Source organism: Pelecanus crispus, chromosome 6 (assembly GCF_030463565.1).
Source record: "Pelecanus crispus isolate bPelCri1 chromosome 6, bPelCri1.pri, whole genome shotgun sequence".
NCBI lineage: Eukaryota > Metazoa > Chordata > Aves > Pelecaniformes > Pelecanidae > Pelecanus > Pelecanus crispus.
The window spans coordinates 32323684-32346544 of NC_134648.1; the positions used below are offsets into that span (position 1 = coordinate 32323684).

At 39.2% G+C, this 22861-nt stretch overlaps 1 protein-coding gene across 1 annotated transcript in view; it reads right to left on the minus strand.

Moving 5' to 3' along the window:
* Nucleotides 1-6672: 6672 nt before the first annotated feature.
* The window catches only part of PLA2G4F (phospholipase A2 group IVF), a 28047-nt gene continuing 11858 nt past the window's right edge, over nucleotides 6673-22861 (minus strand). The window contains exons 5-20 of the mRNA XM_075712370.1: nucleotides 22818-22858; nucleotides 22169-22211; nucleotides 20870-20936; nucleotides 20405-20574; nucleotides 18222-18335; nucleotides 17674-17711; nucleotides 16595-16730; nucleotides 15161-15297; nucleotides 13765-13987; nucleotides 12539-12653; nucleotides 11243-11380; nucleotides 10663-10770; nucleotides 9551-9745; nucleotides 9049-9215; nucleotides 8228-8414; nucleotides 6673-6902 (exon numbers count right to left, since the gene is read on the minus strand). Coding sequence (XP_075568485.1) covers nucleotides 6673-6902; nucleotides 8228-8414; nucleotides 9049-9215; nucleotides 9551-9745; nucleotides 10663-10770; nucleotides 11243-11380; nucleotides 12539-12653; nucleotides 13765-13987; nucleotides 15161-15297; nucleotides 16595-16730; nucleotides 17674-17711; nucleotides 18222-18335; nucleotides 20405-20574; nucleotides 20870-20936; nucleotides 22169-22211; nucleotides 22818-22858 — 2109 coding nt within the window. The remainder of the gene's footprint in view (nucleotides 6903-8227; nucleotides 8415-9048; nucleotides 9216-9550; nucleotides 9746-10662; nucleotides 10771-11242; nucleotides 11381-12538; nucleotides 12654-13764; nucleotides 13988-15160; nucleotides 15298-16594; nucleotides 16731-17673; nucleotides 17712-18221; nucleotides 18336-20404; nucleotides 20575-20869; nucleotides 20937-22168; nucleotides 22212-22817; nucleotides 22859-22861) is intronic.

A 22861-nucleotide genomic window follows, 5' to 3' on the forward strand; every position in this document is an offset into this window, starting at 1 on the left:
AGTTAATTTTCCTCAAGCACAGGATCAGTCAACATGCACTGTTCTACATGAGACCTTACCAGAACTTTGTCCAACAGTATTAGTATTTCCCCTTTCCACTGGAAATGTTTCAACCTCCAACACCTCTGCATCTCATTGCCTTTTTCAAAGCCATGTCATACCATGTTCTGATTAGACATTGCTTCCTATGTTTGTCTTTTTCCCTTTTGAGGTGTTAAGTAAAGTGTCTCAGCTGGCAACTGAGCACAAAAGTGTGATTAAAAGTCTGGCCTGGTGTCATATTTACCACATCAAAAGCAATAGAGATAGTACCACTTCTGCCTCAGTTTAAGATTTTTGGGTGTGATTCCAGACATATTTGTCATCTACTAGAGTTAACAATACCGTAAAGATTTTGCACAGCACTATAGAGAGGTAAAGTTCAACATAAATAACATTCTTTGGCTTGTAAATAAATTCCTTGGAAAAATGCAAAGATTTCTTCAACCATCCTGCTCCAAAATACAACACCCTTAACAAAACAATACCTTCCCTTCCATGCTCCTGGGCATTTTCCCAGACAATGCTTTTCCTAGGACACTGAGCCCTTTACTAACACTTCTGCTCCACAGAGCTGGTTTAAACACGCACCGCAGCAGGCCATCAGTGGTCTGCCCTCTCTGCTACCCCTTATGACAAGATTCTTCTCCCTCCTTTGCCCTGGCTCTGCTGTTTATCTGGTGCTTCCCTGAGCAACCTAACAAAGCAGCATAAGTTTTACCTTCATGGCATTGTGGTGCTTGCATTTTAAGTTTCATTACACTTTGAATCACTGCAGTTACAATAAGACCTGTGTTTGGGAAGTGACTGGAGATGCAGTCAGAAGATCTGCTGTCACATAGCACTTTGCCTTTGACACTGGAAGGGAAGACAAACAAGCAGCTATTTTCATATGAAGCCACCGTTTTCTGAATAGCACATGATGTCCCATTAGTCATTTTATATTGTTTCTTCACTACTTCAGGCTTCAAAAATCCACAACACAGTTTTTATTATAAAAATCTTCCTAAAGTGTTTTATTTAAAAAAATATAAGAACTCATTGCTTCCTTATACAATACCACCAACCTCGAGCACAATTAATTACAAAGTCTTCGTTGCTAAGCACTATAGCTGAAAAGAAGCTTCAGCTAGAGGAGCTTCTCAGCTACTTAGAACATAACTTGATCATTATCTGTGGAGGGAAAAGAAACCCACATTTTTGTGAATGCAAACAGGTCCTTGTCCATGGCAATCTAGCAACCCCACAAAAGGAAGGCTACCTTATCTGTAATACCTGTTTGTATGAATAGGTGGTCTTGCAGGTGCAGGCAGTATGCTCTTTTTTAAGGGTGATCATAGTTAAAAGATTAGGTTGTTAAGAGTCTGAAGTACCACGTTAATTTGCTTAGTTCAAATCAAAACAAAAAGGTTTTTTTAAAATGTTTTTAAAATTATTCTGCTCTAGGCACAGCAAAGTGAAGTGATTGTGATTTAAATGCGAGTCAATTTAATTCACTGGCATAACTTCCAATTCTTACTAACATAATGAAAACCACAGTTCTTCACCTTGACAATTTTGTCACTTTCAATTTCTCAGTGGGTTTTCCACATTTTTAAGGCTCTTTAGGAAGTAACTCAGGTATTGTCTTGCTCATCCTCACCTTGATCAGGTGGCCTTTAGTAAACACCAACAACGAGGTTTCCTTTGTTGGCTCAGCCTCTAATTTTCACCCACAAGCTCTCAACCTGCTCATGACTATTTTTCAAAGACAGCTTTGTGCAATGAATCCATTTTTACATGTTTAAGGACTGTATGAAAAAAAATTCTATCAACTATGTTTCAAACTGGATCATCCCTTTGTTCCTCCGTTACCTTTTGGAAACTCATTACCCTAGGAATGGCTCCCAAGCCTTACTTTTCTGCAAATCATCACATGTGGTTTCCTACAGAATAAGCAGTAGCTTAGTACTCTACCCTTCTTTAACTACTAACTTCCTGCCATATTTTGCTAGTTCTTTTTTTTTTTTTTTTAATAAAACATTATTTCCTTGTTCTTTCCTTGTTCTCCATACTTTAAAAATTAATTATTTTATGGAAGACTACAAAAATGTCTTTTACCTGGAACAGAGGAAAAAGCAATCCTGAACAGCTGTTACTTCTTGAACATAAATTAAACCACTTTGGGATGTAAATCCAGGTTCATTTAAATGCTTATCACTTATACAGATCATTCACTCTGAACATTTATGAAGAACTAGAATAACCCAAGTTATCCCGCCACAGGGCAAATACAGAAGTGCTGTAAAAAAATAGTTGCTGTTACTTAGGACCCAGTTTCTCCACTTCCTTTGACATCTTCAGCTGATTCCCAGAGTGCAGTCAGTACCCCTCTGACAACTGTATGATGGTGCAAATCTGTTGTCTCTACGTACTGCTCTGACAACTGACTCCGTCCCACTCACAGATACCTTTTGTCTGGAAACATAAGCCATGCATGGCTCAGACCTTGTCTGCACTAGAGCCTTGCTCAGCTGGACCTCGAGCCCACAGCATGAACAGCAGCAAGTGTAGTAATCCAGCCAAGTTTTACAGCACTGAATTTGTTTGGTTTTCTGTTAGGAGTCCCTTGATGCCCTGGAGCTGCCCCAGCAGCTTCTGAGAGCCCACAGCCAACAACCAGAAGCACCAGTCAGAGCCAGGAGTACCCACAATGGCTCAAGGCAAGGACAACCACCTTGCACCTGGCCTCAAGGTGTACTAGGAGCTAGATACAAGCACCCAGGGTCATTGAAAGTTGCAGGACTTGGATTTTTCCTCCAGTGTGGTTTAGACAAGAGATTTTGAGCAACACGTTTGTAAGAAAGAAAAGACAGGAAAAGCAGCTAAGTGAATAGCTGCTCATAGAAAGATGGAACAGTCATGATCAGGATGCTGTGCCCATTTCTACGATAGTATTACCATATGAATTAAAATAAATAAATTAAATTTTTAATACTATTCAGTATTAGCATTGCTGCAGCACCATCAGCCATATACGGCCCTCAAGTGCTACACGCAAAATTTGTTCTTTTGGACAATCTGAGACACAGAGAAGGGGAGGGATAAGAGAAACTGAAATGAGAGCCCCAGTAGCACTCTTGGGATAACAGTTGGTAACAGCAGTTCCAAGTCTCTGTAGACTCTCTCTCTCGAGTCAAATATGAAATATTTTGAATTATTTCACAGGATTAATCTGAAGATAAGGTTATTTAAATGGCTCAAGTTCCCTTCACCAAGAACACCGAGTCAAAATATTTGTTGTGATTTTTTACCTCTGTTATCCAGCAATCTTCCAGTATATATGTCTGTGTACATATAGAAACACCTTTAATTGTGGAATACAGAAAATCTTCTATTATAAGCTTTTTGTGAAAGATTTAATTCATAAGAAGTGTTTTGGTGAACCCTGCATTATATATAAAAACGACTGAAAAGGATGCAAGAGTTACAAAATCCACTAGGTGCAGACAGTGACAGAATAATCAAGAAAGGTTACATGAACTTCCCTTTCCCTAAACCCCCACAAAATAAGGCCACAAAACCTTTCCCAGAACCTCATGATAAATTTTGTCTGTCTAAAACCAAAAGCCACAATTACAGCATAGTAAAGACTACATCAAGGACACCACTTCATGTTCTACATACCAGCAAGAAAAGGAAATCTGGCAAGTAAAATTCCATGGTGCTCCAAAGTAGTTCATGTCCTGCAGGACACTATAGGATGGCGACCAAAAAACTTAATGTGTTGAGAAATTCCCTTTTGAACGCTAATATGATGAGCTGTTAAGCATTCTTGGCAAATAAGCAAGTGTTTGATATCAGGAAATCACCGAGTGGCTAGTTTGGATTATGAAAGGATATGAGTCATAAGAAGTATATGATTAGCTGAGTGCAATCCATCTCAGAACAATCAATTTTTACCAACCAGGCCTTCCTTGGAATAAAACTAAGATATTAGAAACACAGGTTAGCCTGCAGGCTATTTTTGTCCACATCTTGTTTCCAGACTAACATGCAGCCTGCATGCATACCTACTCTTGTATGGCAAGAGCAAGACTTAAGCACCCATGCAAGTTCTTCCAAAAAAACCAAAAGTTCGTGCATTCCTCCCATTTTCAGGGCTCCTTTCCCCATTGGCACTCCTCTGTGAGAGCACTCCAACCCTGCGACTTGGCTGGAGGCGGGGGATGACAAACCACACAACCCCAAACCTACCTGCTTCCCATTTGTCCTGAATGTTCCTTTGCTTTGAGATGCCAGGCTGATTTGTCCTTAACAACTAGGTTTGAATTCAAATGCCAGGACAAAAGACACATTCCTCCTACAAGACAAGAAGCATTTTGACAAGAAGCTTTTTAACAAGACTGAAGAAGATATGCCATACAGTTAGTGCACAGACTTGTCTGTGGACAACTCTCCTGCTATAACATGGAGTTTCAAATGAGGTGGCTACTTACACACCAGCTTAGGAAATTAACTATTAGGGCCCCATATCTTGTTCCAACAAAGAAGCCGTACCACTGTGGAAGAACTTATGGAGAAGCTGTGCCTTAAAAGACTCCATTGTATATGCTTAGCAAATTTGAGCAGATACAGTTTTTAGAGAAAAACATTCCACCTTCCCATCTATGTGCTGGTATCTAAATACCTGTATCTCCACAGTGTCCAAGCATGCCTGATTAGGAAAGGACTTCAAAACCAAGAAAGTAGAAGTGAATCAAACCATGCAGTTCAACTCAGATTTACATGGGGGGAGGGGGGAGGCGCAGAGGGGGGAAGGAACAACTCAGGAAGAACAAATGCAACTCCCATCTTACTACTACATTCAAAGGCATAGCATGGTGGCAGGCTGAAAGGCAGCTGAGACAAGAATACTTGAAAATCTTACATGGAAAAATATACAAGTCACTCAGCAAATACAGCGTATGTCCAAATCCTACAAAGCGGGTAGCTGTGCAGCACCAATTATAAAGAAAAATTATATTAAGTTGCTGTTTCTCTTATTTCAGCTTAAAGAAATAAATGCTAAGGACATAAAGGATACATCCTTCCAGATATCAAGGAAGTTTAACCACCCAGATGAAGTCATTGTTTGAAATACATCCAAAAAATTGAGTTTTGAGCCATGCTTACTCAAAGAGAAATCTCACAATGAAGAGATTACCTCTACTGATGTACAGCACCAGTCCCAGATGGACTTGGTAAGTCACTTTCCCACTGTCAGGTATCCTGATACAATAAAAGAAACTATGCAATATAGTATTACATTGATGGTTTTGCTTTTTATTGGAATAAGGAAAAATACATCAACACAAGTGTTCATAAGAAAAATTGTGAAAAGCACATTAGCAAAACTAATATTTATTAAAAGAGAAACACATTAAAAAAAAAATCAAGAATCATACCCATCTTCACATCATTTCAGAAAAGACAAATTTCCTGTCTCCAGTTTTCAAATACAGAATCAGTACATTCAGCTCAATGTAAAAGCCACAAAATGTTTGTTTGCCACTCTTTTGTATTAGGTATTTTCCAGCTGTGTAATTCAGTACTTTTCTCTGAGCTTTCTGCAAAGTGAGGTGAATTCCATCCCACAGCATAGCAGCATCTGATATTATTTTTTTCATTCACATTCATAACACGTGCCTACCTTGAATATTGATGTTTCTAAAATATATACACACAGAAATTCCTTAAAGGTCTGACTCAATTGCAAGTCCAAGCATAAGGAAAAAATATCTAATTCAGACTTTTCAAAGGAGCCTTCCTTCCTCTTACACAGAAAGAGAAAGATGAGACTTACAGAATTTTTAAAGTTTCATCAGCTCATGATGATCAAACTGTAGAAGCAGCAACACAATCCCATGATGTGTCTTTAATTGTTAAAGATAAAAGGGAACTATTATTTCCTCAAAACCAAATGGTTACCAAAGTATGGTATTCTATATTATACTTCTGGAAACCTAAAAGCCATTATAATCCTTGAGAAGGATAAGAAGGAAATATCACAGAGATCTTTGAAACCATGAATGGCAAAAATGGAAAACAGATAATGACCGTTCAGTCTTGAAAGTACATGGGCATCAGCCAGTACCAAGTTGAAAGCAAAAGGACACATTTCCTCTCTCAGTGCATCTGAGAGAGTGGAGTCTGTGGAGTTCCTTGCCAGATGATGCAAATTGTAAAAGTTCATGAAGGGAGGTTCAAAAAGCAAGAGAGGTAACAGTATAGAAGAAATCAGTGTTTCCTCAAACACCGCCACACCTCTGACAAAAAGAGGTGCTTCACTCAGTGGAGTTTGGAAGATTCTCCAGATGCTTGAACTGTTTGAACAGACCTCCCTAAGTCATCTGGTACCAGCCACTGTAAGACAAGATACTGGGCTAGGTAATTCCCTACTCTTTCCCACATGACAAAACAATATCCTTGTTGTACTGTATATCCCTTGGGTTTTTGTAAGATCATCTGTCTTCTGGAATGAATTTTCAGTGTCACATGTGCTACTCCCTTCCCAAGAAGACAGTTTCCAGCTATTAGTTTTCAGTATTCTGTCTTGAGCCACATAGCTGAGGATACAGACAGGCTGCAGTGTGTGAAAGCCATGGAAGCTGCTCATGTATTGGACGTATTGATGACTTTCTTCAACTTTCTCCTTTGCAGAGCCAAGTTCAGGGTTTTGAAGAGAGTGTCCTTGCTGTTCAGAACATTGTAGCGATTCACTTCCACTAACCTGCTGAAATCGTATGGCTCAAAGGTGAAATTTAGTGTACGATAAGGAGAATCTTTTGCCTCAATGACGAAGTCACCAAAAGATTTCTCTTCTTCTGACTCACGTTTAACTCCTGCAGTAAGGGGAGTAGGGGGGTGGGGAACACACACAAAAAACCCCAGAGGTGATAGACTCATTTTAGTAGGATTCTGCAAGGAGGATATTACAGGTAACTCTGTTGAACCTTAAATTTTTCCCCAAAGCTCCTCAGAGATTTCAGGTCCTTCAGGATCCAAAATGCTTGGAAGCTGAAGGTAAAGTATTATTGTCCTTTCTACTTCCACTAGCCTCCAAAATACAGGACTAAAAACATTTTCATTCTGATAAACTGTTTAGTGCATCCATGATTATCATGCTCAAAATAGGAAATACAAAGCTCAATTCTTCCTGGAAGCGCTGTTCTACACTAAAATAAAAGACACTAACATCCTGAGTTCAACTGACCTTAGGAGGTTAGTATATACTCTTCAAAATATGGTAACTCATATTCTTAGCACCCTACCACTTAAATTTAAATACCAGTCTTGGAAGATGAACGTTAAAGTAATTTGCCAAAAACACTTTTGCTTGTTGCTATTATAGAAATAGCAGTCTTGAGCCATATTCAGGCCCAACACTTTGAAACTCTTCATCGTTGATGAGGAAACGCAGCCAGGGCCTGGCAGTCATTATAATATTAATACAGATAGCATTAACAGAGTGCCTTAGATCTCCCTTGCCTGCGTCAGTCCTGCACATTCTTTTCCATGTATTCCAAAGGTTTTCTTCAGGATGCTGTTTCCTCCCAGCATGGGAGAAATAGGACACTGAATTTTGTCTGTCTCTTCTTAAAGGTACAGCTCTATGTTTCATCCCAGTGCTCTTGCCTGATAGACTGAGGTGGGCCCTACAGTCTATATTAATCACATTAAATGAAACAAGGATTGTTTATCGCTTGACCTTATGCTACAAGGGCACAGGACACTTAGCACTGAGTTACATGATCTGAAATACACATTGGTCCCCAACACTTTGCTGCTTAGTGGTTTATTCATATCCAATAAGCAAATTAACTTATCATTTAACCTGATTTACAGTGCTTTCCTATATATTCAGTGTAATTAGAAGTAACAAAATCAGGTAGCAGGGCAGAAAGGTTCAGAAAGAAGCAAAAATATTGCCTAACTTCGATTCTTCCAGCTTTTACTTTTTTTTTTTTTTTTTTTTTACTTGTCAGCCTCTTCTCCCACTCCCAAAAAAATAATGGAAGCTGATTCCACCTTACATGAAAGTAACAATTTAATAATTACAGGTTAATACTAAGAAGAATAAAGGGAGGGACACTGAGCCCACTGAATTTTCCCTGTCAACACACCCAAAGGATTGTAAAAATAGCTCTTTAAGATGCAGCTCCCTTACCTGGAGCTTTGTATTTCTGGAAGGTGTCATTCACCAATGGGAAATGCAGGACAATTGGAGCCTTTGGATTATTATCATCCACAAACATGTAACACTCTTTTGGCTTCTTTTCATCTTCCTCACTCAATCTGATTTTTGGAAAAGGAATTTCTCGCTCCTCACAGTATTTCTGAGTCAGCTCTAAAACCTGTTGCCGAAGAACAAAAATAATTTTCATAGAATACCAGCAACGCCTCTAAGATCATCTAATTACAGTCATGAAAGGGAAAGAGAGACTTTAAAAAAAAGTGACAGAAATCCAACTTCAAATTGGCAGAAACAATTTCTCTGGGTGGTGATACAGAAGAAGAATGAAGAGCAGAACTGAGAACTGCTACCAAACATCAACAGTTTGCAGCTGAAACTTTTTATGTTTTGTTACTCTAAATATATCCACCTTGACTTTTCTGCACTTAAAATAAACGCTTGTATATACAGGAAATAACTTGTTTGCATGAAGAAAATCACCAATAGCCATTTTTCCATTAGAACTGTACATCTAAGTAACAAGAATCATATGAGCTAAGCAAATACTCATATTTTAGGTAACGATCTATTTAGGTTTCTGAAAAATTTTGAATCTTATTATAGTCATCACTTTCCATCTCCTCATGACGTTCACAGTAAAAAGGATAGTACAATTAATATGTGAAAGAGGTAAAGATTTACTTTAACGCACTCTTGCATTAGTGTTTATATTCAACATCAACTGATCTGCTGCCATTGTGAACATGATTCTGTGCTTTTATCTTCATGTAATAATGCTCACCTACATCCCTCACCTCAAATGGAGCTTCCCAGGAAAAATTGAATGACAAGATAACATCCACATCCCTCTCTGGCTGAAGTACCAAAGGAAAGGGAGAGTTGATAGAAAAGCCACCATCCACTAAATACAAGCTCTCTTCCATGGGAGTCAGCTGGTTGGGAAACGCATCCAGATGAGTGCCTGGAAGACACTCCAAGTAACACAAGTAACTATAATGATTCATTACACACCTCTCAGTACAAGCAACAAACAAAGGTTATGCTGAGCATATAAGAAGAAAAAAGGCATTCCAACCTGCACATTCATCGGAGACTGACCTGTAAAGTCTGATGATGAGCTTGCCTTATATGACAGAACATAACACAGTGGATCACATTTTTTGCTATGGTGTAAGAACAGGTAAATTCCCTGACTTCAGTGGAACAAAGTCAAGCTCACTTATGTTCTGTAACATGGACTGTTACAGAATATTAAGGCACTATTTGAATATCCCAGATACACACAGACTTATTTACCTCTCCAAGCCACAAATTTCTTGATGTTAACATAATCTTTATGAAGGTACAATCCCTGCATGAAGTTGAAGGTTTCTCCACACGTGACCCGGGACTTGAAGAAATCCTGAAAAATTTGTAACAAGGGGCCCCCAGGTATAACCAAGCGAGTCTTCAGTCGTGTTGGATCTCGGAAATGGAATCTTCGGCAGTCGTCTGCAGAAGCCACAGAAGGATGCAGAATACATAGAAAATGCCTGTCCAGCTCCAACATTTCAATCAGACTTTTTTCTATAATATTTAACCAGCTGTCCTAAGGCTGAATTTGTCCTCTAATAAAAAAGCATTGTAATAAAATTTAAATGAGCTGAATATTCTATAGTTGGATAATTTACCTGCCCTCTTTAAAGGGAATAGCATTACTCATAAATTATTGTCCATATTAATTTCAAACCCACACAAAGAAACCCTTGTTACCAAGTGACGACCGCTTCTGTCTCATAATACAACAGTCATCCACACACAGTAGCATTTATAGTTACAACAAAAGCATGGGGGGAAAAAAACTAGAGCTGCAAAAGCAGAGAAGAAAAAAAAAATCTGTCCTCCCACTACTTACTGTAAGGCTATAACTATGCACCTGAGCGACTCTCAGCCTTTAATACACTTCCTTTTCACTGCTAGGGAGGCACTGTACAAATGGAAAACAATGCATAAACATACAACCAGCTTATCCAAGATTACAAAAATCAGGCCAAGCAGGGAACTGAAAACCTATTTTCCACCTCCTGCTTAGCAGTCCAGCTTCTATTCTTCTTATTCTTATGATTAAGACCCCTGCACTGTAATATGCATTTAAAACAGCTCCCAGAACTAGCCCAAATTTATAGTCAAAGTCAGATACAAAATTTAAAAAAGGAGGAAGAGAAAGCGTACTGAAAAACTATAACTACTCTCTTCACTGTATGTTTGATGGAAGGGAATAATACACAGTACAAGAGAGATTTGTCCAAATCCATCTTTTATGCTAGTCCTGAAAACTACACACAGCGCATTGAGTCACATTGTTTGTATGATCATTCAAAAACCAGGAATCTTTCGAAAAAAATCTTATTTTGATGTTATGTTCTTACCTACAACTTTGATAACATCTTTGAAAGAGTCTAGAAAGTCCAGTCCTATACCAATCACCTTCAGGCAGATATCATCCAAGCTTGCAGCAAAGGCACTGCCCCACATTCCTTCAGGAGAAATGTAGAAGAATTTAATACTCAGAAGGCTTTTTCACAGTGTAACCAAAAGGCCTATAATTCAGCTGCCATTTGTCACGGGAGAGGGCTGTCACTTGACCCTTACTCAGGTGATGTTTGAGTTTAAACCTTTGAGTTAATCATGTGACAAATTCTAAGGTAATAATATAATGCAGAAACTTCTCCAAGAGAAAAGCTCTTGTATCAGCAAGGGAAAGATGGCAAGTGAATGGGAAGACCTAAAGCAGACAGGAAGCTCATAATAGAGTCTTCTTGCAGGCTCAGGACATCAGACTGTAGTATTACGAAACTATACCTAAACCTTTGGAGAAAGGTTTGACATTTTTCCCTTCTTCAAATTCTTTAGGAAGAGACAAAAAGGCACGGGTTTAAGTTGATGAGTCCCAAAAGCACCGTAGCTCCTTTTCTTCTCCCCATTTTATTTGTTACTGTAAGATCATACCTTGTAGAAAACAAATCCTAGGCTCTGGACGTTTCTGGATGAGCCGCCCCATGAAGAACTCACTGTCAAAGTCCTCTGTTCGGACAAAAGCTCCATATTTGCGAAATCCAACTTCATAGGGAGTGAACTCGCACCATTCTAAGAACAAGCCAACAGGACATTTACTCATCCCAGAGTAAACATAGGTGAAAATACTAATTTGATTTCTGTTCACACAAGGGAGACAGAAGGGAGTCTCCCTACACTTTCTTCACCATCACTACGGATTTCCCTGCCACTCTTCTCAGTGAGCCTCTGTCTTACATACGATTAATATAAACTCTTGTACAGGCTTTCATTGACTAAATACAACCTCCCTTCTTCCTGGCTTTCGGGAAAAGAAAAAAAAAAAAAAAAATCAAAAGAATCCCATCTTGCTCCATCTTGACTTTGTTACTGCAAAAATAACCTGCCTATTTTACTTCCACTTTAAACCATTCTGCTGGCTCCCTTCTCCATCATGAATGGAAGCTACTTTACTTTTTTCAGCCTTTCTTCACTCTACTTACCATCTCTCAGCAACTATTACAGTACTGACTTGAAAACTCAGTTGACCCACTGTGTCAGAGTTCATTGTCTGCTTATCAAAGTGTCCCCTCATGCTTGAAAGCTTTCCACAAATATTTACAAATCAAATTCATTGTCATACACACACACTCCTCCAGAACAAAACAAACAAACAGAATGTCCCACAGTGGTACACAGATGGACAGAAGCCTTTGTGTTCCTGTCTCACTGTATCTACCCTCACTTGTTGCATCATATTTAAAGTTTCAAGTGACCTGGAATAGGACTGGCCTTCATTTTTTACTGTAATTGTATAACCAGCAAGAACCCAGGCTGCTAAATACCACAGTTTTGATGATGCATGCTACAAGGTTGCCAATCCATCATTTTACATGAATCCTACACAAATTGATTATCTAAGACTATAAAAGAAAGTAGGTCACCTAATTACCAAGGACTTCAATTCTCCAATTCAGATACAGATTTCTGTATTGTAAGAACCTTCCCTCTCAGCTCCTGAAAATTTCAGGCACTTTCTAGCAAAACACGTGGAGTGGCCAGCAGAGTTCAATCTCATTTCTCCGTTATAGCCATGATGAAGGCATTCGTGATCAGGATGATAACACTCTGCCAGTCAGTATCCTTGCACTACCAACTGCTGCTTGAGCCATGTTTCCTGTTGTCAGCTACTCATTACCCAAGGATCTGGATAGGTGAAAGCAAACAAAAATAAATTTCCCATGTTCATACCTGCAAAGTCACCACTGCTAATATTGGGTCTCACATTGACAGCTGCATAGATAGGATAGGGGTTCTGGGCCCATTTCACTGCTTCTTGCTGATCAGACAGCTTTGATGGATCTTCCTGGTCACAAGCAAGGAAGGAGAAGCACACTTTAGTCAGATAAGTTCTGTACCCATACTTTGATAATTTGAAGCTGTTGCTTAGCTTTTCTGATTAACAATACTACTAATTCAAAATCCCTTTTTGATTAGATGATTAGATTTTGCCAAAATATTTCTGCAGTTGCGTATTTACAGTGTCTGGTGTGTATTAATAAACTAGCTACCCCTCTGATTTCAATTAACATAGCAAATACTGAACAGTAACACTATTTTGCAAAACCAACATCATTCTCTTAGGCTTAACCTGCCCAATACAAAAGCTATTAATTTAATAACAGTCATTCCAAATAAACACTCCATTTTTCTATAGCACTGATCTATATGACTTCAAAATTCTTTACTAAAAAAGAGTGCTGGGAAACCCAGGGCAGAAAGAGAAGAGAACTCCCTATGTTTATTCCACAACACCATCTATTCCAGAACAGCTCACAAAGGTAGAGAGTAATTGGTTTCTTGACACACAACACATGGGTGGACAGAGCTCCCACCTGGAAGACAAACAGCAGTACACATCTGTCATAGTTTCAGCCGGGATAGAGTTAATTTTCTTCCTAGTAACTGGTGTAGTGCTGTGTTTTGGATTTAGTTTGAGAATAATGTTGATAACACACTGATGTTTTAGTTGTTGCTAAGTAGGGTTTAGTCTAGTCAAGGACTTTTTCAGCTTCCCATTCTCTGCCACGTGCACAAGAAACTGGAATGGGGCACAGCCAAGATAGTTGATCCAAACTGACCAAAGGGTTATTCCATGCCATATGACATCATGCTCAGTATATAAACTGGGGGGACTTGACCAGGGGGGCAGCAATTGCTGCTTGAGAACTGGCAGGTTATCAGTCAGGAGGTGGTGAGCAATTGCATTGTGCATCACTTGCTTTGGATATTATTTTCCCTTCCTTTTCTGTCCTATTAAACTGTCTTTAAGTCAACCCATGAATTTTACTTTTTTTTTTCCCCCCCTATTCTCTCTCCCATCTCACTGGGGAGGGGGAGAGTGACCAAACGGCTGCGTGGTGTTTAGCTGCCTGCCAGGTTAAACCACAACAACATCCAAACGTGAAATCTTTTACCTTCTGTTGTAGAAAATATTCCACAATAAGGCCCCACAAATCCGTAAAGGAAACTTTCCGTCCACTAGTCTCCATTGCATTCAGCTCCTGGAAATAGTATTTCAGTCGTTCTGGGGAAAATGCCCCTGCTTTGCTGCTGGACACAGTACCCTGAGCTCTTCTGATTGCATCTTGAAGGTCCTTCTGCGACCAGTCAGGGTCTTGATACAATGTTGATAAACACCTGAAAATGCTTAATATTAATGTCATCAGTAATAATGACCCTCATGTAAACAATAATTTTAGCTAGTTATAATTAGTGCTGCAGCACTGAACTGCAAGCTTGAGAAGTCTAGCTAAAAGATAAAACATCATGAAGAGAAAAGAGACCATAATAATGGATCTCTGAACTCTAAAACATGCTGAAAACCCTGACACCTACAGGACAACTTCAACCCGATTGCAAACCTACCTTTCAAGGATGTTCCAAGCATCATATGCAAGCACACACAAACCAGTCCATGAATACGAGTTAACTCCAGGCCATAAAAACCCTGAGAGACTGGCTGACAGCAAGGGTGCTACTGCACACAGCAATAGAGGCCATAGCCTTCATCAGAACACAGGTCTGATTAAATGAGAAACTAGTTGGGACTATGGGCTGTCCACATGAACAGATGCCTACATTTGTTTGAAAGTCTGTCTCTGAACCAAACAGCGCAGGCCAGATCACAACATTAGTGGAAGAATACTAGGTACATAGGAGTTAATTTAACACACAAAGCTCTGGAAGGGAGGATTGTACTGTCAGGTTGCACAACTCCTCAGTGAAATCATTTCACGAAAAAAATGTGTACTTATGAGGGATAAATTCACCACAAACTCCAAGAACTGAGCTACTGAAACATTCTAGCCATGTTTAACATGCACATTCTAGCCCTGTCTAACATGCCCATTGCTCCAGTCCACCAAAGGGCAAGCCAGCGCTATTCCTCTATTCAGCCACATACGACATTTTGGAAGGTAGTGATGTAGTGGTGCATGTGGACATTTCCAGTGACTTGCACCACCTCAGTTATCATCTTGGCAAGAGCAAGGAAATGGGGAAAGTTTTTGCAGTCAGGGGTCTGAGGGAACACACAACAGTTTTATTCATGTGATACATTCTAATATTCAGCTGCCAGGCTTGCAAAAGCAGCAGATTCATAGATTTAGCCAGTAGCTGTATGGGTTAGAAGTGATAATGAATCTCTTAGACTCTTTAGGATCCCCATCAGAATGCACAGGTGAGAACTGATAAAATATTTGACTTCGTTGTCTATCTACAGATGGCACAAATGCAGTTTTGGCCTTATTTTGCATCAACACTACCACATTCACCTATAAGTTTCTGGAATCAACACTGCATGTAACTTACCAAGTAGAGCCAGAAATCCCACACAGATATATTGTGGCATCCAAAAGGCCTAGCTGCTGAAGCCCAGCAAGACTGCCATAGAACGATGTCAGTGCCCTCATCCCACCTCCAGATCCCAGTACCGCTACAACTGGAACCTGCAGACAGCAAACTCAGGAGTCACAATCACAGACTTTTGAATTGCCAATAAATTACAGAACTAATCCCACTTAAGTCTCATTCTTATGAAAATAACAGATAAAAATCTCTATTTCTATTTACATTTCAAGTAATTTCAGGTTTGATTTCAACCAGAACTCCTTTCTCTACTTGCAATTTAAATATATTGTTTACTATAAAACTTAGCAGTGTCATCTTAGGGACAGTCACTTACAGAAATTGTTATGTATATTATCACACATTTACTTGCATGCCATACAATATGCACATAAGAACAAAAGAGGCAATCATTCTTATAACAGCACCCAAAGATCAGAGCAAGGTATCAGGATATCTAGATGTAAGTGTCCTCAAATCAGCAATTAGGAAGCTGTTCCTGTGGTGTGAGCTTCAATTTAACCATTCTGAAACAGACTGTCCCCATCACAATTCAGAGCTCAAAGCCTAAGATACAAGAGTTCAACTAAAGAAAGTACATACATTCTGAAAACCTAATTTTTTGTGTTCCAAAATACACACACGCCCCCCTCAATTTTAGAAATACAACAACATTTGAGACTTCAGAATTGAAATATCACAGGGATCTAGCTCATGCCATGGTGAATGCTGTCCTGGTTTCGGCTGGGATAGAGTTAATTTTCTTCCTAGTAGCAGGCATAGTGCTGCGTTTTGGATTTAGTAGGAGAAGAACGTTGATAATACACTGATGTTTTAGTTGTTGCTAAGTACTGCTTATGCTAGTCAAGGACTTTTCAGCTTCCCATGCTCTGCCAGGTGCACAAGAAACTGGGAGGAGGCACAGCCAGGATAGTCGATCCAAACTGGCCAAAGGGCTATTCCATACCATAAAATGTCATGCTCAGTATACAAACTGGGGGGGGGGTTGGCCGGGGAGCAGCGATCGCTGCTCGGGAACTGTCTGGGTATCGGTCGGCGGGTGGTGAGCCATTGCATTGTGCATCACTTGCTTTGTATATTATTATTATTATATTGTTATTATTATCATTACTATTTTACTTTATTTCAGTTATTAAACTGTTCTTATCTCAACCCAGGAGTGTTTCTCACTCTTACTCCTCGGATTCTCTCCCCCATCCCATCGGGGTAGGGGGAGTGAGAGAGCGGCTGCATGGTGCTTAGTTGCTGGCTGGGGCTAAAGCATGACAAATGCAAACCATGTTTTCTGTTGGTTACAGGCAAAGAATCCTACAATATCTAATTATCAAGAAAGCACAAAGGATTTTACAAGTCTTACTACAGCACTGTGATCAATACCTCATCTTTTGGAGGAGATTCTTTTAAGTGAAGAGTCTTCCTCAGTGCCTCAGAAACTATTTTCTTCCTTTTGTCCAAAAATTCTCTCTCCTCTTTACAGAGGTCAAAACCCAGACGTATATCAAGATCCCAAGTGCTGAAATAGAAATTAAGACAAAAATACCCCAAAATTTTGGAGGATTTGTAATTACCAGGGAAAAGCAAATTTCTGTGAATACACAATCTAGGTGCTGATCTGAATCACTGGATCAAACTCTTAAATGAAGTTTTAGTCAATGTCTACACACCAGCCATTTTGTAACAACAGTTTTTGGAATTAAAAATGAAACTTCTCCCTATTATATTTCTCCCTTAATGTCTAAATACAAAGCTTGGTCAAACAGGATTCAGATTAAGCTTCAGGAATTTCACAAAGGAAGGTTCTCAGTAGGTGAAGAAGATTGTATGAGGAGCAACTGAGATTATGGTATTGACATGGGTGGAGAAATGAGGGGATAAGCAATTTTAAAACAGAAGTTTCTGAACTTAGAGGCAGAAAGGGATAACTGAATACCAATGAAGTTGCTATGAGTTTGTAAAACGGGAGCAGGATCTTCAGTTAATGACTATATACCCAATGACCCTATCAACTTACTAGCCAACTGCTCAGTTTTCTCTGTTATTCTTTCCTTATCACTCCTTTCTTGCTCCCTTCCTCTATTTTATAGGTCAAGGTCTTCACACACAGAGATGTCTTTTCCTATTTGTCAGTACAGCACTGCACATATTCTGGGAACTATCTGTACCTAACAAAGCTGCTTAATATTTACACCATCAGCTATTTTACATTTAAGTACTAGGAATACAAAATTTGTTCAGATTTCAGGAGGACTGACACAAATCTAATAGATAGTGTCTGCAAAGTGAAGAGTCACAGCCCTCAGTAGAAAAATAACCAAAGATATTTTTCTTTAATCTATCCCAAGAGAACAATGGAGACAACAGAACTCCTCAGAACAGGAGGGAGAGTCACTTTGCTCCTTCACTATGACAATAAAGGCCTTTCCTAATTTTCAGAGGTCTTTGAGGTTCCCACTCACCTCTCTTCAGTTTTCAAACTCATATCCAAACTTTGTCCCTGTGAAAAAAAGAGAACACATCTTGCAACTGATAGCAACTACATAGGTGGGAACTACTAACTAGAGGTTATGACATCAACAGGGTCATTAGACACTAGGCAGAACAGCACTCTCACCCGCAAAACTACATCTCTGGAACATATTCCCCTTGGAACTGGTTTCAGACATTTTCAATAGTCTCCACAGAGAATAAAAACATATACTCAGAGAGCAGGGGCGGGGGGATATTTCTTCTTCAAGCTTCTTGCTTTTCTCCTCCTCTGATATTTTTCTTTCACACCCTAACAGATATTTTGCTTTGGAAAGTGATGAACTTTATTTTGTAAGACCAAACCATGAAAACATTTTGAGAAGAATTGCACTAAGTAATCTCAGTATTTCATTCTAGATATCCAAGAAAACAGCACTCCGAAGAATCATGTGCAGCTTAACTTTCCAAATTCTTACAGGTGATGGGGGAAAAATGTTATCCCAAGCATGTTAAAACAAGTGCAAAATGTTGACATTACCTCTCCCAGAGAAACGACTCTATCAACTTTCTGTCCAATAGGGAGGGAGTTAACTGGTAGAGTCCCGAACCCCAGAACTGTAGTATGCTTCTCAATATCAGCGTTCATACCATCCTAATAAAAGCCAAAATGTTACTTGAGCTCTCCAGAAAAAAGTTAAAGATACGAGTTTCATATGTCAAAACAGCAAAAAATCCTTAAGGTCATTATAATTAAATCTTTCTGAAAAGTCTAAGGCTTTTCAAGATCATCCTGCTCTCTGCTCACAGATCTTTGCTGGGAATATTTCTGTCACTCAAACAGCTACCTTTTTTTTTTTTTTTTTTTTTTTAAATATAGATGTCTGCCACAAGCAAACAATCTTCATCTCCAAATATAAAATTTCCCCCAAAGCTCACAAGTGAACTTGTATTCTGTCTTTAAAGCAGGATTTGGAAAAGATACCAGCAAGGCAACAGTGTTAGACATACAGAAAAAAACCCCACAAAACAGGAAATAAGATAATACCCTTAGGGACAAATGGGAGCATGTAATTAAAAAACATAATCATCTTCACAAGCAGAGCAAATTAAAGTTTGCCAGGAAATCTTTGAGTTTTCTCCCAGGCTGGATTAGCAAGTAGCAAGCTCTCTTAATACAGAGCTGTGCGAAGATTCCTAAATTTAAAATAGGCGTATTAAAAAAAGCCCTCATATCATAGGGCCACACTCAAACCTACACAGCCTAACAGGTGGGCTGGAGCCTTTACACCCACCACAGGCCTCAACCCTTGGGAGGAGGCAGTAGCTGAAAGAAACAACAGGTTGTCCCCCTTCTCACAAGAACTGAAGACAAACAAGGAACTACCCATAGATTTCACAGATGTGTTCTGACCAAAACCAGCTGTCCCGAGTCAAACATCCCTCTAAGCCCACTGTCGTCCTCCTAACAAGGGCAAATAACATGCATTTAGGTCCAGGGCAAAGCAACATTGCTACATTCCTGGCACCCTCCTACCTCTGATAAGGGAGGAAAGGTCAGACTGGATAGCTTTGTGCTCTGTGCCAGCTCTTGAAGGAGGGTGTTCTGCTAGATACCGAGGATGGTTTGGTTGAGGTTTATCACCTGGGCCAATCTCCATGGTTGACTTCTATCATGCATTTGCTCTGAGTTTTTGTCTATTTAAGTCCAGGTCTCTCTCTTTGGCTCATGCTTGCTGCCCAATCAACCCCAGCAAAGCTATTCTTCCATATTCCTTTTTGTGTTCTCTTCTCTGCAGCTGCCTCTAGAGTAGTCAAGATCACAAACTGCATTCATGCTGCCCAACTGCTTGTGGGGATGAGTAACGTCACAGAATAAATAGTTTCCTTGCTCTCATTTTTGGTGTCTGGCTATACTGGGAGCAGTCATCACAATGAATACTTAGTCACTCCTACGGGATACACAAACCGCATGAGTACCTGTAGAAACTGTGAGGCGACAGGCAAAGCTAAATAAGCCTCTGGATGTGGCACATGCTCTACAAGTTTCTAATAGAAAAGACTTGTTATGGAGTATCTCAACAGCTGAAAGTAAAGATGTCTTCATCTAGCAAGCATGTGCAGATTCACATTTTTTTAATCCCCAAGTTTGAACAGATTTCAAAGTGTTGGGGAGGGTATAATTTTAAGACAAATTCACCTCCTTACCCAATGTCAAAGATCCAATGAGAAGTCTGACATTTTTATTCAATTTTTAAAATAAAAAAAAAATAGTAGTGTGTAAAAAGCAATGATAAAGAAAAATTTCTCTCCCTGCCCATAAATTGCTAATATATAACCAGAGAAATCCATTCAAGACAGGCTTCTAGCCCAGAAAATTTTGATCTGAGCAGTTACAGCATTACAGAGTTAAGTTTGATCAAAACGGTGTATGTGGAAGTGATGAGTAAACTTACTAATAGATGGTCCCTAGCACCACATATAAACACTACTCCACAAGAAACTTGCTTCCAATGCAAGCTTTTGACATCCGCACACACCTGAATAATATATGCAAAACTGACATCCCAGAACATCCGAAAAAGTCCCTGGCCTTCTTATGATCAAATTAAGGCCATTCAATTTATGTTTAAGGACATTTTCATGGACTGAAGGCACTGGTTTTAAAGTGGATTTATTCAAAAATGGTCTCTAAACTTTGCAGCAGTCAGCACAGATGCTTACCTGTAGGACAGATACAGTTTGCTGCAGCTCCACTTGCAGTTCTGGACACATTTCTTTATCCACATGAAAGACAAATGAGGTTCCATAATCCTTCCCATTGTCTGGTCTCCAAGGAATACACAACTGCTTCTGATATGCCCCTGGAACAGACAGCTTGACCTCACAGTTCCCTGTGCATAAGAGTAAGAAGTTTAGGCCACAGGAAACATTTATTTAAATATTGAAAATCAGATACTTGTCAAGTATAGCTAAGACTATGAAAACACAAGCAAAGACTCTCTTGTGTGGTACCCAATGGAAGTGACCCAGTATTATTTAGTATTAAAAATAAAATTAACTTAAAAGGTCAATTTTGTAGTCAGTAAATAAAAATGCACTGTATAGACAGAGAATCAAGTCTCCCCTCTCTCCCAAGGAATAAACATACTGAAAAGTATCTGACTTAAACTCTGCAGGCAGCCCTACCTTGCTGTTTCTCTTTTGTTTTTTCCTCTTTGTTGACAGTGCCTTGCAGAGACAAACAAGGATGAACCTATGAAAAGAAGAAACCAGCTCTGGTTATGAGGTTTTAGTCCACTTTGTTGAAACTTAATCCACCTACCACAGTAGGTTTAGGTTTACAGCTGCAAGCTGTCAAATAGTATTAAGGACTATTTTGATCTTTCAAATTAAGAACAAGTTTTGTTTCGGCAGGAAGGGATTATCTGCTCTTGTTTCAAAATCAAAACCATTTGTCCTATTCTGGTTACTAATTTTTTTTGCAACCAGTACTTCATAGTTACAAATTCTCAATACCTGGGGTTTTTCTGTTGTTTTACCTTTTTTTTTTTTTTTTTTTTAAAATGCATGTGTGAATACCTATTCAGAACCTGTTCAGATCCAAGCAAGCACTTCATAAGTTCTGCCATGACTTTCTGTCCTTGGATTGTCCATGTCCTCATGAAATTTAGTCTCTCACACCATTCAATCATCAGCTTCCCTTTCTAGGACAGCAGATGAGATACTTTATTGGCCATAATTGCTCTCAAAGATAAGAAACTACTCCACTGCTTGAATGGAAGACTGATTTGCTAAGGGAAATAGGAAAACAAAAGACACTATCCTGTGAAATAGTTTGCAGAACGATGCTGTTAACTGCCACCAATTTTTCCTGAAAACCTCTACATCTGAACAATGATGAACTCTTTCCCATCCTTTTCTCCTTATTAAAAAACATCACTCCAGTCCCTTTCCTTTGGGGGGGAGGAAAGAGGTGGTAACACCTGTATTTTTAATGTATAACACACAGATTTTTTTAGACTGATTGCCCCAAGAGAATAGACAAATCTCTCAAGACGAGGCCTCCCACTCTCAGATTCAAAAGTTATCACCTACTTAATAATGGCACTGACAAAAGTTTAGAAATCATAGGTGTTAAGATAAGAAGGGGCGACTATACCTGGCCCCATCTAGGCTAGAAAACTCAATACAATCTGCAAGACTCACCAGCTTCCTAAAGACATTTTTTTGTTTACAGCTTTTAAAACAGCCCCATTGGAAAAGAAAAAAAAAAATAGCCTTTCTGTGAGTTGGTATAAAGTTTTAAAAACTGAGGAAGCTTTTTTTTTTTTTTAATTTGGTGTTTTAAAGAGGCACATGCTGGAGAGGATAGGAGCTATTTGGATGCAGGAGTTGAATACTTAACAATTCTTGTCCTCTGAATACTAAAAACCTACCTTCAGGAGTAAAGCCCAACATATATGTAATTGACTTCCATGCACTCACCACAAGGACTCCATTGGTCAATACCTCTGCAGGGGCATCTGAGCTGTGAAAGGAAGAGATTTAATGCCAATGAGTTTCATTTTTAGTTTGCTTCATCCTACTTCACAAACTAACTGCCTGGATAAGCAGTGGGGAAGAAAGGTCCTCACTGTGAGAGATCTATGCAAACTAGACTGACACCAAGTATATTTCCTTTCACAGAACAATAGGGGGAAAAATACTGAAGAAAAAATTCCTCTGCAACTATAAGCATGTGCTATAAGGTCTCCCCATCTCATTTGATAACCTACAGAAATAGGTTAGATAAACTAGCAGGCATATAAAGTATTCATTTGTTGATATTGCAAGGTTAACTGTATAAGCTTTCCACTCCTAAGTAACGTCACCCACAAAACCTTCATTTCCTTTGCAGCACTGCCATTCTCATGAAGCCCAGCAAAATTTTGTTTCTTTTTTGGTACCCCAAAAGTTTTGGTGTCTGGGGCTTTAAGGATATTTGTGATCAGCCATTGGTGAATCAACTCAAACACCACAGAGGACTGTAAAGCATTAACCTTTTTATGGGCAAGACTGTCTCTGCACAGAAAAAGCAACTAAGACGACATATCTGCAGCACACAAGTTCATTCAGCTCTTCAGGTAAGACTCACCATTTCTCCAAGTAAAACTCTACATCCAGCTCTTCATTAGCCTT